At 30.4% G+C, this 20,620-nt stretch overlaps 1 protein-coding gene and 1 long non-coding RNA gene across 4 annotated transcripts in view; one reads left to right on the forward strand and one right to left on the reverse strand.

Moving 5' to 3' along the window:
- LOC123260947 (protein kibra) overlaps positions 1-19,946 on the reverse strand; it is a 34,333-nt gene extending 14,387 nt beyond the window's left edge. The window contains exons 1-5 of one of the 3 annotated variants that reach the window (XM_044722343.1): positions 19,458-19,946; positions 18,926-19,158; positions 18,123-18,263; positions 14,150-14,259; positions 13,846-13,940 (exon numbers count right to left, since the gene is read on the reverse strand). In XM_044722343.1, the coding sequence (XP_044578278.1) occupies positions 13,846-13,940; positions 14,150-14,259; positions 18,123-18,250 (333 nt within the window). In that variant the 5' untranslated portion in view covers positions 18,251-18,263; positions 18,926-19,158; positions 19,458-19,946. Of the gene's footprint in view, positions 1-13,845; positions 13,941-14,149; positions 14,260-18,122; positions 18,264-18,505; positions 18,670-18,694; positions 19,159-19,457 lie in introns of those variants that run through there. The other 2 variants (XM_044722342.1, XM_044722344.1) reach the window with 2 other exon arrangements.
- LOC123260949 lies at positions 10,519-11,583 on the forward strand. Its single transcript, XR_006508578.1, has 3 exons — positions 10,519-10,886; positions 10,955-11,274; positions 11,344-11,583. It is a non-coding gene; the product is annotated as an uncharacterized LOC123260949 (long non-coding RNA).
- Positions 19,947-20,620: the final 674 nt, after the last annotated feature.

Here is a 20,620-nt window from a genome sequence, read left to right on the forward strand (position 1 = left end):
TACTATTTCTTTGAGCTCAGCGAGCTCAAAATATCACATAAATTATATTTTGAGCTCAAAAATCTCAAAAACATCATAAGTACATTTTAAGCGCCCGGGTATGGAATTAGCGGGAAGTTGCAGGGATGGCCTTTAGGGTGAACCGTTTTACTAATTTTTTTTTTTAAGAATTTTAATTTAAAACGATAGTAAAAATCTAGGTATTTCAAAGATTATAAGAATTTCTTGGAAGATAAAAATTTTTTCACTAAATTCTTGGGGTGCCTTATTTTGCTCACTCCCTACTCTATTGTGCCTCGCTAGAATATTCGTAGGTATATTATTTGTATTCAAAATAAATTAATAAAAATTTTTTGTTCTTAAAAATGTCAATTTTGAACCACTTTTAAAGACCTTTTTGAAAATGTTCTACACGCAAACTTCAGATGACTCGAAAATTAGACAATTTTGATTTTCAAAAGATAAAAAAAATACTATTATCAAGTACTTCTATCATGAGTATAAACATTTTCAGTTATTTCAGTTTTTATAAACTGTTTTAATTTATCCTCACGTATCGCATTGTACTTAAGAAACTAACTAGATTCGAGAGAAAAATTCTCAAACCAAAAAAATCATTTTGAAGAACTTCATTGTTTTGATTTAATAAGTGTAAAAATTTTTGAACTGAGAAATTTTTCTTGGCTTAAGTAAATATTAGTTGATTTAAAAATTTTTTGTTTGTGAATTTTTTTTTTCAGTATGGGTATATGAGATACCGAGAATTGAGTCCATATTTTGAAGATTTTTTTGTTATTATCTAGAGCATTTTCTTTTTTAACAAATCGATTAATTTGATCATAAAATAAAAATTATTAAAATGGACGGGTTTATCATGTCCATGTCCGCATAAATCGGAATGCCATGATAGTGCGCCACATGTAGGTATCTTTTGGACAAATCATATGTCAATAATCGGTAAGAAATATTAGGCATCGATGATCCGCTGTTCGTTTGTGAAATGCAAATATAAGGTGAAAAATGTGGCACGTTGCATGGTCATGTGCAAGAATACATGAATAATCCCGTTATACCAACTAAGATTCAATAATATTTTATGAATTCCATCTGAGGGAAATACTTTTGCGTTAAAAAAAGAATTTTGTTTAATTGTTAATACTAAATATTGTTATTATCAATGGAAATTCTTCAAACAGCATTAAGAAATATGAGCAAGCAAGACACAGAAATCTGATTAATTTAAAGAGAGTATGTAGATTTAAATTCAGAACGTGTTATTTTTATGTTATAAAAATTGCGTTAAAAAACTTTTTTTTTTCAATGATCGAAAAATTAACGTTGTCAAAAATTTTATCTTTCTCTTATAATTTCCAAGTTAAAAATTTAATTTACTCTAATAAATTAATAGGGCCAGGAAGTTGGCGTTTTTTCTTTATTCAAATTTGAGGTTAAACATATGAATGCTCATTTAAACAACTGCGAAAGTCCTGGCCCTAGGACTTTATTTTTATGAATGTATCAATTGATATTTCTTAAAACGTAGACAAATAGATTATTTAAAAAAAAAACTTCTTTATATGTAAATTTATCGATGTGTTACGGTCAGAAATTTGTGAAATCACGATACTAAATAATTGTCAAGACTTTTTCGGAGGAATTTAAAAGATTGGTTAGATTGTTAAATAATCCTAAAACGTAAAACTCATGATTTAATTAAAGTTATTTTAGGATTTAAATGATCAAAATTCATTGAATTATGGAAAAAATAGACCCTGATTCTTTATTAGTTTAGATGAAAGCGCACACACACAGCTCAAAAATTATATTTCTAGTCAACTACTACTTGATTTTGACAAAATTCTAATATAAGAAAAAATTAATGTTGTCCTAATCACTTACAATTTGCACAATAGATGGATGCATATTTATACTATGCTAACCAAAACGACGCTTATATTATAAGAGACATTGAAGACAACCCTGATAGCATATGTGATTTATTGAAACCGGTTAATCCATGTGTTCATAACTGCAGAATTCTATAAGGTAAAAGCCCCAGTAGATGATCACGTACCAGTATATGATCACTCCATGTATTTGTATATCTATATTCACAAATATAGGTATACAAATACATGGAATGATCATATACTGGTACATGATCATCTATTGAAGCTTTTACCTTATCATTAAAGAGTATATTCAGATAGTAAATATTAAAGATTAGAAACACTCGAATTTTCGAAGGCAAATCGAATTAATTAACAGATGAATTGGCATTTGAAAATATTCAATTTAAATTTATTGGCCAGTAGAAACAGAGAATAGAATTTAAAAATGAAAATTTCAATTAGTAAATCAGAAAATCTAACAAAATGCGTCTTAGAATCGAAAGACCTGTTAAAATGTTTTGTTTCACCCATAATAAGTACAACAAACCTCGTAATATCAATTAAAAAAAATTATTTAAGCTAACATAAGATCAATTCGAACAAATAGTTTTAATTTATACAACAATAGTAAGAAGAAATAATCATTTGTAGATAAATGATTTTTAACCGAATCACATAAAAGAAGGAATACAAATAACCTATTTGTAGGAATTTAGAACGAAAAAGGGCTTCCGATGCAAGCGTTTAGGTCGTAGCCAACCAATCACGTGCATTGACCCTCAGGCTAACAAGGTCACGGTGTCATTGTACTACAGCCATTCACTTGACATTTTTTCCTCCAGGATCTTCTATATACTGTATTATACTGTTAATAAGTATATACATCCTAATCATTCTTTAACATTGAAACATCTTCTTCACATACTGTTTATTTTTCTCTGTATGTTTTTATGTCTATTTTAAATGAATTCACGGACAACAAATGTATTTAGTTATTGTAAATATATATATATATAAAATTCTCGTGTCACAATGTTCGTTCCCATACTCCTCCGAAACGGATTGACCGATTCTCATGAAATTTTTTATGCATATTCAGTAAGCCTGAGAATCGGCTATCTATTTTTCTAACCTCTAAGTGATAAGGAATGTTCACCCCAAAAATTTTTTTTTTATTTTTTTGATAAAAATTTTATTTTTTTATTTTTTTATTATGTGGCATCAAAAAATACATACAACTCTAAATTTTCACTTTTTTATCACCAACCCTTGCTTTTTAATAGTCATTTTCATAATTTTATCATTTTCTATCCCGCTCGATAACATCAATTATTATCACTTGGTAAGTTATCCCCTCCATGTGTCTACCGGTGTCACTTCTCACCTGTAAACAGCACGGAGTAGGGATGTTACCTCTACAGTTTTCGGCTATTATTAGTGTTTATGCTTCAAGCGTTCCACGTTCACGTAACAGGATATTGGTAGGAAAGGATTGAGAAAGGAATGTGGAGAGGATCATCTTAATGTGAGTTTATAGAATATGCGAGAAAAAATTATTAGATAGCTCGAACTGGGATTCGAACCCAGAACCTTCCGAAGGCATGTCGGCTACTCTACCATTTGAGCTATCCGGTCTATACTAAATTTCGTTTCGCTTATTCTATATACATTAAGCCACACCGTCCATCTTACGGTAAGCATTTTTTATAAGAATAGCTGTTACCCGCCCGCTCCGCTGGGCACTTAAAATTATATTTAAAATTGAATAGAATTGTATTTTTAGATCTACACAGAAAAAAATTTTGCGTCATTGCGTCAAAAAATTTTGTGTTAAATATTTAACACTTTTATGGGTAAATTTAACATTTATTGTATTAAATTAACACAGAAAAGTGTTAAATTGGCACAAAAAAGTGTTAAATATTAAACATAAAATTTTTTTGATGCATTGACGCAAAATTTTTTACTGTGTAGACTTGAAATTTAATTGGAGTATTGTTTTGACTTGCACAGATTCCAAATTCCATCGGATTGGCCTATACCTTTTATCCATGTGATTATTCTGGCTAATATTCATTGTAACTTTCAATGTGCAATCACTATAACATTCCCGTGGCTATCTTCCAAAAATCAATAATGATTGACATAAAGAAAAAAATATTTAAATCGGTTGACCTTGAAGGCCATCCCTGTAATTTCCTGTTTCTCAAGATTCTATCAAATTTTATATATGTAGGAACTGTATTTGAAGAATATGAATTTTTTGACAATTATCACTCCCGCGCTCCTATGTTGAGAAAGAATTTCGTACGATCCTATTCGAGATGATTTCTATATTATAAATAAAAAGTTCCAACAAAACTTCGAGTCCATAGAAACTATTGTTTGAAAATGGGAGATTTTCATTGTTAACCCCCCCGCAATCCCTTTCAGGGTAAGAATTCGAGAAAATCCATTCTCAGCTGAACTTGGCATTATCCACAAAGATTCCTACTAAATTTTGAAAGGGCTTGGCCAAACTAAGATTTAGAGTATAATTTGGACCGATTCGGATCAGTAGATTTTGAGAAATCTTACAACTAAGAAAAAAAATTTTTTTTAAATGTTTTTTTTGGATAACTTTTAAACGGCTCCACCGATCGATTCCAAAAACTAATCAGCTCTAGACAATAAAAAACCACGTCGATCGCCACTTAGCTGATCGAAATCAGCTGATTCGTTCGAGAGATATCGTGAACGAAAGATAACCGAAAAAAGTGTTTTTCCGGGATTACTCCGAAATTTTTGGTTCGATCAATTAAAACCTAAAAATTCTTATGAGGCTGATAAAACTGCGTCGAATGCTGCCAACCGAGTGGAAATCGGTTGATCCATTCAAAAGTTATTGCGGTTTGAAAATTCCAAAAACAGTGTTCTATGAAACTTCTATCAGACTTTTGAGCTCGAAGAGCTCAAATGCATAGAAATACTATATCTTCGAGCTCAGCGAGCTCAAAATATCATATAAATTATATTTTGAGCTCAAAAATCTCAAAAACATCATAAGTACAATTTTAAGCGCCCAGGTATGGAATTAGCGGGAAGTTGCAGGGATGGCCTTTAGTGTGAACCGTTTTACTAATTTTCAACTTCCCGCTAAGAAAATCGAAGATTTTCAAAAATCGGGAAGTTATTGTTTTCATCCCGTTTTGCAAAAATCGAGTTTTCATCAGATCTCGACGTTTGAAGGTCATAGGAAGCTTCCCTGACTACTCCCGCGAGGTTGTCACGGTGTGTGTATGTATGTATGTGTGTGTGTGTGTGTGTGTGTGTGTGTGTGTGTGTGTGTGTGTGTGTGTGTGTGTGTGTGTGTGTGAAAGTATGTGAACCGCTTATAACTTTTGAACGGCTTGACCGATTTCATCGCGGTTGGTGTCATTCGAAAGGGCTTGACCAAACTTAGATTTTGAGTATAATTTGGACCGATTCAGATCAATAGATTTTGAGAAATCTTCAAAAAACTAAAAAAAAAATTTTTTTCAAATGTGGTTTTTTTGGAATAACTTTTAAACGGCTTAAAGGTTCAATTCCAAAAACTAATCAGCTCTTAACCTCAAAAAACCACGTCGATCGCCACCAGTCCGGTCAAAATCGGTTGATTCGTTCGAGAGATATCGTGAACGAAAGAAAACCGAAAAAAAGTGTTTTTTCGGAATAACTCCGAAATTCCTAGCGCGATCAATTCAAAATTTAAGATTCTTTGTGAGGCTTGAAAAACTGCGTCGAATGCTGCCAACCGCGTGAAAATCGGTTTATTCATTCAAAAGTTATTGCGGTTTAAAAATTCAAAAAATAGTGTCTTATCAAATCTCTATCAGACTTTTGAGCTCGAAGAGCTCAAAAGCATAGGAAAGCAATCTCTTTGAGCTCGGAGAGCTCAAAATAACCCATAAATTGATTTTTTAAGCTCGAAGAGCTCAAAAACGTTATTGGTGCAATTTTAAGCGCCTAAGTATGGAATTAGCGGGAAGTTGCAGGGATGGCCTTCAGGGTCAACCGTTTTTCTAATTTTTTTATTGTTAACCCACCCCCGCAATCTTTCTGAGGGGTGGTTCGTCGTAAAATCTGCTTAGATTATTTCTACATCACATATAGAAGATTTCTACCAAATTTGGAGTCTGTAGAAGTTACAGTTTGGAAATTAAAATTTTACACGGTAAAAAGTAAACTGTAATATTCACTCGGATTCCGGTTAATTTTTATAGTTTCAAACAGTAAAGCAGACATCGGGTTGGCAAAAATATAAATATTACAGAACTTAATGTAGAAAGTATAAAAGCCACAATTTATAATTTAATATCTAAAATAAGTGATTGGTAGCTGTCACTATAGTAAATAACGACTCTTTCACCTTAAAAAATTACAGTTTCAAACAGTAAAAATTGTCATTTCAATATAGAGTCCATATTATGAGGAGAAGGGGAACTTAGATAAAAGAGAAGGGGGTCTCACTCTAGGAGAATTTAACATTTGAAACAGTAAAAATTATACTTTTAAAATATACACGGAAAGAACAATAACCCACTGTACATCCTCGTATAGTATACTCCGTGGTATTTGTAGTGAAAAAAAAATTTCAGACTATAGTCAATATCCTTCAAAGTATACTAAATTATTTTTGGACTGTACTCAGTGGTGTCCGATTTAATCGATTAATTTTTCTGTTTATATCGCGTAAAACTTCACGAGATATAATCTGAAAAATTATTTCGTGTAAATTAAAGTATACTCTATTGAAATTTGGATTATGCCCACGGTGACTCCGCCAATTTTTTTTCTAGCGCCTGCGCACTTAGCATTATCATATCTATTATGTATTTTAAATATTAGGTTAGTCAAATATTGTTTTAAATAATTATTACATATATTAAAAACATTTAAGGAGCATTAAAGCACAATTCTTCCGATAAATTAGGGTTAAAAAATTGTTTTTTCATTTCTTAGACTTTTCGAACTTAAAAATGTTAGGCTAAGAAAAAAATATTTTTACATATCAAAATATATAAATAGTCACACACTCATATAATTCACTAATTATATTTTAATTAATAACCAATATGCTGATTGACTATAACTCACAAATTATAAACAGCACTTTACGCGCAGGCCCTAGAAAAAACAATGGCGGAGTCACCGTGGGCATAATCCAAATTTCAACCAAGTATAATTTAATTTACACGAAATAATTTTTCAGATTATATCCCGTGAAGTTTTACGCGATATAACCAGAAAAATTAATCGATTAAATCGGAGACCACTGAGTACAGTCCAAAAATAATTTAGTATACTTTGAAGGATATTGACTATAGTTTGAAATTTTTTTTCACTACAAATACCACGGAGTATACTATACGAGGATGTACAGTAGGTTATTGTTCTTTCCGTGTACATTTTACCAGTCCAAGCAAGTCAATAATTACAGTTAGATTTTTAGCGTTGCGTTTAAAATTTACCATTTTACTTTGTAAATATTGACGTTGCTTGTATTAGAAATTTACTAACTTTATTTTATACTTTTTACATATCATAAGATCATTTTTGATTATTTCTAAATCACATATAGAAGACGGCTACCAAATTTGGAGCATGTAGGACCTATAGCTTGGAAATTTAAAACTTTCATTGTTAACACCCACCCCCACAATCCACATTGGGATTAGGTTGTCATAAAATCCGCTCTTAGATGATTTCTACCTCACATATTGCAGATTCTTACTAAATTTGGAACTTATAGGAGCTATAGCTTGGAAATTTAAAATTTTCATCGATAACACTCACCTCCGCAATCCATATTGGGAGTAGGTCGTCATAAAATCCGCTCTTAGATCATTTTCACATCACATACAGAAGATTCTTACCAAATTTGGAGCTTATAGAAGCTATAGCTTGGAAATTTAAAATTTTCATCAATAACACTCACCTCCGCAATCCATATTGGGAGTAGGTTGTCATAAAATCCGCTCTTGGATCATTTTCACATCACATACAGAAGATTCTTACCAAATTTGGAGCTTATAAGAGCTACAGCTCAGAAATTTTAAATTTTTATTGTTAACACCCACCCCCGCAACCCCCTGTGGGTGTGAAATATCGTAAAATTCGTTCATAAATTATTTTGACATCACTTACAGAAGATTCGTACCAAATTTGAAGTCGGTAGGAGGTGTGGCTTCAAAATGAAAAATTTTCATTGTTAATAGCCACCCCTGCAACCCCCTGTGGGGGTGAGATATCGTAAAATTCCTTCATACACGGAAAAAACGAGATTTAACTGGTTTCCATGTTGGACGGAACCTAGTTCTATCTATAGTGAAAAAAATTTACAAATGCTTACTACTTCTATGTAAACTGTAGTAGGTACAATTTCCGTTTATTTCAGTTCAATTCCAATCTCTAGGGCAAGCTTGTTCGCCTTTGCTCAATCATCATGCTTGTTCACTATTTAAACACAGACTAACTAAATGTGTTGTAAAATGAACTATATATGTATATATGTAGATTAGGCCGCTTCGTTTGAACACCGAAAAAATAATTACTCTAAAATATGAGCCCTCAATTTTAATGCTTAGTATTTGTTTTATCATATTTTTATTTTTTCCATTTAAAAAGTATGTATCTCAAGTTATACGGTTGTAAAAATCTTTTTTCCAACATTCCAGAAGGTTTCAGGGAAATAAAATTTTCATTTTGATTTACGAATTTTTGAAGTATTTCATTTTGCCTTTCTTTCTCTTCCTTATACTTTTCAAAATGTCTCTTATCGAATAGCATACTAATAATATGTGTGAATTTAATATGATAATATAATAAATCGTTTAACAGGCGTCTAGATGAAGTTATAATACATTTAGCTCGATAAGTTACGATTTTTTTTATTATTTGAGATTATTCAATAGCTTATATCTTTGAAACTGATCATTTAAGCGATATGAATATGAAACCAATTTCGTTGAAAATTGAATATATACTAATTGTTTATTTTCATTTTTTTTATGAGATGAACTGTTCTCTTAATATTTTCAAAAGAAAAAATTCGAAAAAACAATGTGACTTGAAATACATGCTTTTTATATCGAACAAATTAAATTTAAAAGAAGAAGTACTTGGCATAAAAATTAAGAACTCAAATTTGGAAAGTACTATTTTTTCGATGGTTAGAACAATATTTCTCAGTATGGGTAGAAAAAATAGTCGTTTCAAATGAAGTACCCTAATGAACATATTCTCGTTATACATATGGGGTATTCCATGCCAAATCGACCACTTTTGAACTCGACCCCTTTAAATTTTGCTGAAACATTTCCATTCTTTTCTACCCTTTGAAAAACACTTTTCAGAATTTTTTCAAATTTTTTTGGCCAACCCAAAAAAAGTTATGAATTTTTCAAAAAAACGGCTTTTTTATTTTCAAATAGCCATAACTTTTTTAGGCATCTACTTTTGGGGACCTTTTTTTTTAAAAAAATTTTTGTTTTTAAATGAACTTTTTGAAAAAATATATCAGAAAATTAAATATCATCAATTCTTCAAAATAATCGGCTTTTTGACCAAAACCGTTTTTTTTTGGAAGGTCGACGGTTTTTTTTTTTTTTTTTTTTTCTCAAAAAAAACTTCAATTAATATGACAACTTTTCCCGTCCATCTCGGAGTGGCTCGGATTTTTTTTTAATTTTTTTTATTCAATTGAAAAAAAATTGTCAAATTTTGAAAAATGGAAAAAAATTTTTTTTTTCTAAGTTATTTCTATAATAAAATAAATGTAATTTAAATGTTTTGTGGTATAATATCCTTAATTTATAAGCTTATAAAACGATAGTAAATACTAAGATTCAAATTTGAACATATCAGTAATATCGATAATCTAGGGTATGACAATTATGGACTTATCTATAGTCAGTATACTAAAAACTATACGCTAGTATGTTTCGATTCATAAGTAAGGCTGTCACGCTCATATCCAAACATAACCTGTTAACTTTTTGTGTGATGTAGTGAGAGATTTGTCATTCCATTTTTAAATAAGAGAATTATTGTTATAGTTGATTTGACCTTGTTTGAAAAAGATAATTATCTTACTTCTACTCATCTACAGTGATTGGAATAATTTCATCGAGACATAATGGCATCAAAAATATTTTTCGATCGTTGTTGTAATCCATTTGATTTAGAATCACATTTTAAAAAAGTTTACGTCCAGCGACTGACATCATGAAAGTCACGTTGGGATTAAGTGATAATTATTTATTATGCAGTTCGTGTCGAAACAAAGCTTTAAAATTGGTAAAGGAACAAACAAATACTAGTAATGATACTACCGTTGATGCAAGTGATCATGAAGATGATTCTAGTGATAACAATGAGAACAGTGATGAATTGCTGACAGTGATAGTAACACAACTGCCACAGATCTCCCGTTGTCCTCATCATTCCGTAAGGTTTTTTAAATTATTTATACATTACTTGAATGCATTTTTAGCAGCTATACGATTCATTGTTTTTTAAGGTTCCTTGTCGTTTAATAGTGAACCCAAAGATTCATAATCAAGCTCGGCATCCCAAGTTGGTGCTGCAACTCAATTGCCAGTATAAACGATGCATTGCGACTATTAAATCAATCGCCAATTCCTTCAAAAAAATTGAATGATTATCAATTTTTGAGTAATAAAATAAATCAGACGTCTGACAGCTTGAAAAAAATTTTGCTCTCAACTGCTGACGAAGGATCAATTGATGAGGATGGTGAAAATTTTCGTTCATTAATTGAAAAGCTGCACGATAAATTCAATGATAAAGAAACAGAAAAGTCTTTAAAGATACAAATCTTAACCTTGTTACCTGAAAAATGGGGTGAAAGACGTATTTGTAAAACTATGAATACATCAAGACATTTATCAAGAGTAGCAAAAAAGTTGGTTGAAGAAAAAGGTATACTTTCAACACCTGAAACAAAATTAGGTAGGTATAGCGTAAAATCAATGGCTCTAATACATCTGAAGATTGATTCACTTAACATTTTTTTATAGGGACGACAATTACTGATCAAATATTATTGAAAATTGCGAATTTTTACAACGATGATGAGTATAGTGCTTTGATGCCCGGCATGAAAGACTTTGTTTCAGTTCGAAATGATGATGGTAATCGGGTACACGTCCAAAAACGGCTTGTTCTGTCTAATTTAAAGAACTTTACCAATGTTTCCGTGAAATAAACCCTGCAGAGAAAGTTGGATTTTCGAAATTTGCTTCGTTACGGCCGAAACATTGTGTGTTAGCAGGAGCAAGTGGAACGCATACTATCTGTGTATGTACTATCCATCAAAACTTTAAGTTGATGATGCTTGGTAATTATCCAATTTATTAATAATCATACGTGCCTAGATTTTCAGTTTACTCAATCACTTTTATTTCAGGTGCAAATGTTCATTCTTTAACGAGGAATACAGAAAAGTCGTTGAAACACTATAATGATTGCTTGGACATGATAATATGTGAGACTCCAACAGAAAATGTTATTTGGGTGGATGTAACAAGTGTCCAGGGGTAGATGAGTTGAGTAACATTTTACTGACATGTTTTGAGAATCAGGAAATCGAGAATGTCACGTACAAGCGTTGGGTATCAAAACCAAGGTGCAGTTTAGAAACTTTTATACAGCCTGCCAGAAGAATTTATTGAAAACCTTTGTAGTGAATTGAAAGTTCTTCTAGCTCACTCATTCATTGCAAAAGAACAAGCTAAGTTTTTAAAAACATTAAAGGAAACACTAAAACCAAATGAATATGTCATTATTTGTGATTTTGCAGAGAATTATGCGTTCGTAGTACAAAATGCAGCATCTGGTTTTCACTGGAATAATGATCAGGCGACAGTTTTTCCGGTAGTTATTTATTATAAAGTAAATGACAAACTTGAACACAGAAGTTTAGTGATTATTTCAGACTGTAATAATCACGATGCTGTTGCTGTTCATGTTTTCATCAAAATAATAACTGATTATGTGAAAAGTCTTCCTGAACGCTGTAACAAGATTTATTACTTTTCTGATGGGGCTCCTCAACAGTTTAAAAACTTTAAAAATTTTGTTAATTTGTACTACCATGAAGATGATTTTTGATATTTCTGCTGAATGGCATTTTGTTGCAACTGCCCATGGCAAAGGTCCGTGTGATGGAATTGGTGGTATCCTCAAACGACTTGCAGCAAGAGCAAGTCTCCAGCTTGCGGTAGATAAACAAATAACAACACCTATAGGACTTTACGAATGGACTTCTGATCCGGATAACTTGCCAAATATCATAGTCAAGTTTTCTCCAGAAGAAGACTATAATACAGCATTGAACGACTTGAATGACAGATTTACAAAACAGAAACCAATTGTAGGAACTCAACAACTACATTGTGTAATCCCCGACAAAAATGGTTGTTTGTATGTAAAAAAATTCTCAAACTCTAATGAACATAGAATTTGTAAAATATTGAAACGCCAGAGAGAACATTAATGATTAAATTATTATATTGTTTTTGTAAAATCATTAAAAATTAACAATATTAATTAATAAGCTTAGTATTTACTATCGTTTTATAAGCTTATAAATTAAGGATATTATACCACAAAACATTTAAATTACATTTATTTTATTATAGAAATAATTTAGAAAAAAAAAATTTTTTTCCATTTTTCAAAATTTGACAATTTTTTTTCAATTGAATAAAAAATTTAAAAAATCCGAGCCACTCCGAGATGGACGGGAAAAGTTGTCATATTAATTGAAGTTTTTGAGAAAAAAAAAAAAAAAACTGTCGAACTTCCAAAAAATAACGGTTTTGGTCAAAAAAAGCCGATTATTTTGAAGAATTGATGATATTTAATTTTCTGATATATTTTTTCAAAAAGTTCATTTAAAAACAAAAATTTTTAAAAAAAAAAAGGTACCCAAAAGTCGATGCCTAAAAAAGTTATGGCTATTTGAAAATAAAAAAGCCGTTTTTTTGAAAAATTCATAACTTTTTGGGTTGGCTAAAAATTTGAAAAAATTCTCAAAAGTGTTTTTCAAAGGGTAGAAAAGAATGGAAATGTTTCAGCAAAATTTAAAGGGGTCGAGTTCAAAAGTGGTCGATTTGGCATGGAATACCCCATATATAGAAAAAAAATTTCTTACCTGGAGGATAAGTTTTCTAAAAATTTTTTCTAGAAAATGTTTATTTTGACTAAAATTATTTCTTTCTCCTTTGAAAATTTTCTTGGTTCAAGTAAACCTTCTCTTAGTATATAGATAGTTGTGAATAGTATGGACTAAATTGTTAAGAATTCCAATAATTCTCTTTTTTTCAAGATCTTATTAAGTAAAAAAAACAGCATTTAATGCCGCAAACCACATTGAAATTATTTGATTCGTCGTAGAGCTATCGCAGTTGAAAGTATCAAAAATTGTGCTCTATCAGGAAAACTACTAGATTTATGAGCTCGGAATATGTAATAGAGCTATTGCTCTATTTTTGAGCTCGAAGGGCTTAAAGCTTTGTAGTTAGAAATTTTATAAGCATTTTGAGCTTGTATTTAGCGGAAAGTTTCAGGGATGGTCTGTAGAGTCAACCATTTTTCAGATTTTCTAAGCTGATATTTGATGAGCGCGTGATAAAAAAAAAATGTTAGATTGGATATTACTCAACATGTGCGGTTTTTTTACAAAGATTTAGAACGTCATCATAACATAAAATTGGCAAGGTATATTACAGTGTTAAGTAATTACATTTTTTTTTTAGAATTATGGTCATATCTAAACGTTAGATAATATTTGAAAGTAGCTAATTTTTAATCACTTTTTTCTGAGTTCCTAATATTGTCAGAACAGTTTACGTTTAGATTTATTTACGGATAAGGAGTAATCTGGAATAAAAAATGAAATACTAACCTCAAGTACATCTTGCGCAGTTTGCAAATATTCTCGAAGCATAGCTTCTTGGATAGCTCTCCATTCTTGTCTTGGATCTTCAAGCTGGGTTGTTTCTGCAAAGTATAGAAAATAAAATAACTAAATTGTTTCAAACAAAAGAAAGTATAAAAATAAACATCTTGGCTAATCTGTGATACTTTTAATATAAGTTAGCATGGAATTGGACTTTGATAACCGTAGAAAAATCGTATACGTAAACTACAAAATAGGCAAGTAAAGATAATAATTTAAATAGTTGTAATAATAAGACAAGAATACTTACGATTGACATGATTAATATAATAGGCACCGACATGTTTGTCGCAAGCTTCTTCCCATCCAAGGGGTAATTCATTTCCTATGCAGTCCGCAAAAGTTTGAGGCTTCGTAAATCTGCAATAGAAACCGAATTGGTTTTGAATTAAACACTTATTTAATCCAATAATATATTCAATATAATTTTTTGAATTCATTGTACTTTAAATTAAGAAACTAAATTATATCTAAGTGTAAGCATTATATATATATCGTTATAAAAAATGCACAAAATCCAATTTTTTCCTAAATAATTCAAAAATAACATTTCGAGTTCAAAATTTCAGTTCGAATCAATAAAAAATTTTATTCGTCAGATGAACAGTTCTTGCGGTTTATCGTAATTCAAAAATTAAAATTTAAATCAATGTGTAGAAACTTTTTAATAATAGTCATAGATTTTTGTCACATTAATTAACATAACATAAAGGTTAATAAATTATTGATAGGTATTAAGACTTAAGAAAAAGATTACCTATAGTTAACTTTATATTACGGCTTGGCAATATGGCAAAATTTCAACTCCAAAATACGAAAAATTCGATAGGGAAAAAGTATTATAGATATAGAACAGATAAATCTTAGTTTCAAATAACTAATGGCTAGTACTCTTAGTTTTACAGAAAAAAAAAATCTATGAAATGAAGAGTTTAGTTAAAAATTAATATTTCTTTCATTTTTATAATGTCTACATATAAACTAAAATGCAAGAACTTGATACTGCTTAAAGTAAGAGCCTCAGTAGCTGCTCGCTCATGTACTAGTACCTGCTCACTCCATCTATTTGTATATCTATATTTACGAATATAGGTATACAAATACATGGAGTGAGCAGGTACTGGTACATGAGCAGGTGCTGGGGCTTTTACCTTATATAAGAAAAGCTCTGGAGTAAAATTAAAAACAAAATCAGTCAATTGCAATAAAAATAATCCTTATACTTTTAGAATTAATTGATTGTCTGCAGTAAAAACTTTGAGCCAATAAAAAATTTTAATGCAATTTTTTTTTTTTTTAATCATAGACAGAATAAAAGGTTTACGTAAACCAAGAAAATTTTTCGGAAAACTTAAGTTTTCTAAGTGATTTCGAAAATTATATTAAAGAAAAACTTCTATGGTTTAAGAAAATTATCTTAGTTAAAGAATATTTTTGAGGAAAAAATATTTCAACTCATATAAACACTCTCTTTGTAAAATGTCAAAATTCTAGAAAACTGTTTTTTCAATGCTTTCTTATTTCATAGAAAATTGTATTTAAAAACAGAATTTTTTCATAGTGAAATAGATTTATTGAATTATTTTGAAATTGAAAAATCTCTTATTTTTGTCGTTATTATCTTCCTACTTATACTCTAGGTTTATAGTAGAGGCAAGAAGTAAAAATTTTGATGAGAAAAATGTTACTATATACAGAAGTCTGTATTCATGTATTTTTACTAATCACAGTAAGCTCTACTGTTCCTCAAGGAATGTAAATAACTGCACTAATGATTGGTTTAGCTAATAAAAAGGACAAATAGAATCACCAGTTTTCTTGCGTGATATACTTATGAAAGCATTTATATACGAATATTGTCAAAATCCTTTTCTAGAAAATAGTTATTAATGTTTTTTTTTTTTTTTTATGAAATCGGTTCAAAGGAGTAATGAAGCGTATTTATCTACTCTCAGGATTGCTAAATAAGATTTAAAAAAAAAAGATGAACGGAATTGCAGTATTTTTCGTACAAGAAAAGTAATTTAACTTTAAAATCTACCGCAATCAGTTGTTTTCGGTGTACTTTTTTGGATAGGATATTTAGATATTATTCATGAGTCTAGCATGAATAATAAAAAATTCTTGCCACATAAATAGTTGAAAAAAATACTATCCGCGGGAAAATTTAAACGAGCTTAAAAATTTAATTCTGAATAAATTAATTTTTTGTTATTTATTTGAAATTGACTTATTATTAAAATTATTTTTTCAATTTATTCTTGTAGTATACAGTAGATAATTATTTTTTTTTCTATCGATGTTTGATATAAAATTTTAAAAAATTGAAAATAGTATTGAGGTTATTAGCGAAAACTGGGATGTATTTAAACTTTACTTTGACCAACTTACGTAAAACATGGGCACTTAAAGCATGCACAATTGGATTTACCAATATTTTTTTTACTATCATATAGGCGCTAAAGAAATGCGATTTTGGATTTTTCAGACTTTTTTAACATTCCCTATTTTTTTCCTAACTGTCGAAAAAATTCAAAAGTGCTTTACATGATTCTGAAATTTTGCGTCAGATTGTTCTTAAAAAAGTTTTTTTCGTATATAACTCGTAAATTTTGGAGCTTGAAGAGTCTTAAATTTATAAAAGTTATATTATTGAGCTTGAAGAACAATACAACATTTTTCGAACACTTTAAGCTCCAATATAGCGAGAAGTTCTAGGGATGGCCTCTAGAGTCAACCGTTTTCGGAATTTTTTTTTTTATGATTCATAATGCGAAGCATCAAAGAGTTCTCTACAATCAAATAATACTTTTTTAACAAAATATTGGAAAATTGATTCTATTTCATCCATGTTATATGAAAATATACCGATTGGTTAATTTTTGATAAGCTTTAAAGTATTAAAAAGATTATTTCCACGGATGTGCGCACTCTGACTGTGAAAAAAAATAATTCATATCCCTTTATTTATAAATGATGACTACTTTTTCGGAAAGTCAATATCATCTACAATACATAATTTATTAAAAACAACAATATAATAGTTACATTTAGCTAGATTCACATTAGTTCCTATTCAACAAATAATGTACACAATTTTTTTCACTTGCATGAATGGATGTCATATATCGGCCGTATTTTGAAAAATATTGTGCGAAAAACAAAACCCTTGTGGGTGTAAGTACTGAAGACATAACTTTTATTTACTTAGGTAACGAAAATACAAAATTTTTTTTTTCTTGTAGAGTCGAATTTCTTTAACAATGTAATACTGTCAGTAATAAAAATGATTATTTTGAAGTGATAATATTAAGAGCTTAAATTTTGGATACATTTTTTTTTTTTAATTCCATACCAGTCACGGTTTAAAAAAATATTCATCAGAATGACCCAAATACATTGCAGCAATCAGAAAAGTCTAAGGTTTTAACTTAACAAAATTTTGAAATAAAATGAATACTATAGTTTTAAGATATACAACTATGTATTTTTAAAAACAAAATCACGATTCTGATTTTTTGACAGTTTTGATGTGCGTGAAGAAAATTTATTCAATCAATTTTTTAGAAAATTGATTCAATTTTTTTTTGTAGCTGTTGAAAAACTTATTTGTTAGAAATATTGTGCAAAAAAAAATGAGATAATTATAATTTTATCTGGTAAAACTTGAACGATTAGTGGATTTATAGAAACAATTTTCAAGCAGTATTTTCGAGCTTGACAAGTTCAGAAACATATGTCCAAGAATACATATAAGTTTCGTGAGCAATTAAACTCTTAATTAGTGAGTTTAATAGTTTATCCTTACTCATATGAAATTTTTTACGTTGATAGACATAGATAAAAATAATATAAATGAACAATTTTTAATGCCATAGGCACAGAGAAATCGAAACACCGGCCCTGGCGCTTGGAATGCGGGCGCGGCGTACAATCGCTTGGCAGCATGTGTGCGTGCAATAGCAATCAACGATACATTGCCACTTACATACACACAATATAGTAAGCAAAGGAATGAAGACGATATATACATTATACAGTCGAATCATCTTGATACTCATTTGACATCTACTTGCACAAGTTTCGAATGCCGGTTCCGAAAATTAAAAATATCTACTGGCATTATTTAATTGATATTACTATTATGTGATGTTAGTGAATATAATTCTGAAATGAAAAAATAGGCATATGTAATATAATGAAATAAATATAATTAAATTTACCTATCTCTGGGATCGATCCAAGTAGTTTTTCTGGTATTATGATCAATGAAGTATACTTTTCCATCAAAATCTTGAGCAACGTCCCACCCTTCCGGAAGCGGTATTTCCCCATTTCGTCTCCTTGGCATATTTTACTGCACTCTAAATCCATTAAAAAAATATATATACATATATATTTATAAATAAATAAATCTAAAAAATAACACTATCATCAACCGGTTTTCCAACAAACATACGGAATTTAACGAGTGAGACAGAGAGAAAGGTAAAGGTGGTGGGAGATTAACTTGCACATTTGTAACCATACATTGGTGTACACAACACGTGTACACGCGGTCTTATTAACATTCACATACACAATCACATAACATAACATTACATACTCTTTCTTACGACGGGTTGTACTAAGTTTTATAAAGGCAAAGGCAAAGGCAAAAGGCACGGAAGACGGATAGATAAATAAGAGATATGTCGAGAAAGAAAAGGACAAGGACCAGATGAGGAGGAGGAAGCAACACATCACTGAGAGGGATACTCTCTACACACTCTTACTACTCCGCCATCATGAATACCTCATTATCATGAGCGGAGTGACGTCAGAGTCCCCGCCTTCAGATTCTTCTAGAGCGGAATTCCACCATTAACATTGCCGGGATATACACAGAGTAGATAATATATAAAGAATGCGAATGAGTTAGAAAGGGAAAGAATTAAAGAGAGAGAAAGATAAAAGAGCGTGTGCGGATCTCTCACAAAACGATCCAACACACCGATGCAAAAACCCCGGAGGACACTTGTCTTACTTGCTCAGTCTTCCTGCACTTTCGGTTCCCGTGTTGCACTTTTATTTATTTTTATTTTTATTATTTTTATATCGTGCACTTTATCACTTCCCGGTGAATTTATTCAAGATTCCACTCACTTCACCACACTTATGCACTGCATTCTCCTATTATATTATTTCCCATCAATTATATTATTGTTAATTCTTCTTTTATACTCATTCTGAATATCTCCTCCATTTGTTTTTATCAACCTGCAACATACGAGTAATTTTAGTTAATGACAAATAAAAACCATATTAATTTTTTTTATTTAAAACTAATAAATAAATTATGACACCACCACACATCTTTGTCATTGATAGTTAATTATTATTAAATTAATTTTATTTTTATTATTTAACAATTTCAAATGGAAGCGTTGCACTTGGTATATAATATCCAAAGCTTCACATCACTAACCTCTATTCTAGATCATTTAAATTTATCATATTTTAGAGTATTAAAAAAATAAATAACAAGATAAATATACATGTAGTATATACATACGTACACTTTTTACAAAATCCACGCACTGTCACTTGAAAAACTCGTTCGAGTAATCTTGTTTCCACAAGTGTCTCTCAAGGAGACTCTTTCACTGTCAAATGTGAACCATTTAGATACTAAATAAAAAGCACTTACAAGAACAAATAACACTGACAATAAACTCTTGGAGCATTGCAAACAATAATATTAGATTATAAATAAATAAACTTATTGACACCTGCAGACAAGTTGAGAAGATGATAAAACTGAGAACAGAACATACTACACAATATTCCTATCAGTCAGCACCAACGGACATGGCAGGAGTTCGAGACATGCCTGAACGTTCAATGCCGTACCAACTAAGTATCTCTCTCTTTTCCACCACTTTTCTCTCTACTCCCTTCTCACTTACTCTATTCTACTTTATTCCAGTCCTATTAACTTTTCTCTCTTTAGCTGAAACATTTGTGTCATATTATCTCACTTACTCTAGGTATTTACGCTCAACCCCACTGTTTTTCTTGTCTCTCGTACTCTTGTGTCTCTGACCGCTGTGCACGAACATCCGCGGGAATACACGACATTATACGAACAATCAGCTTCATGTCCTTTCTCTAACTTGCCCAGAGTTTCGCATATTTTCTACAACCTAAAAATAGTAGCGCCACCGTCCATTCAATTTAATATTTTATAGGCTTATTTACAGTCGAATCCAAGTCGCACCAGTACATGCACCTCAACCAGCTCAAGTAATGTATTTCAATGTACATACATCAAACATCAAAAGGAAACTTTTAGCAGTGTATGTACCAAAGAGAAACAGAAAGAAGAAATTAACTGTCAAAATTGGGATAACGAATAACGATAATAACGACATCTTTCATACTATTCTATGAATCTCACCTGGCATGCGGCGCGTGTCAATTTATTTATTTATTTTTTTTTTCTTAAATCTCCAGCTGCCCTTGAGCCACGCACATTCTGTTGAAATGGTTAAAATCCAAGGAAATGACAAATCATCACCAGAAGGCCGTCTTTAATTATATGGTGGGAATAAAGGAATGTTATACGTACTGAATATATTTTTTTAGTGAGTATTTAGAATTGGAGCTTTACCTATTTTTGAATCTAAATAAAAATCGAAACATTTTTTCATGAATGCAATATTTTTTTTTTAATTCTTTT

This window comes from Cotesia glomerata, linkage group LG3, assembly GCF_020080835.1.
Source record: "Cotesia glomerata isolate CgM1 linkage group LG3, MPM_Cglom_v2.3, whole genome shotgun sequence".
Lineage (NCBI taxonomy): Eukaryota > Metazoa > Arthropoda > Insecta > Hymenoptera > Braconidae > Cotesia > Cotesia glomerata.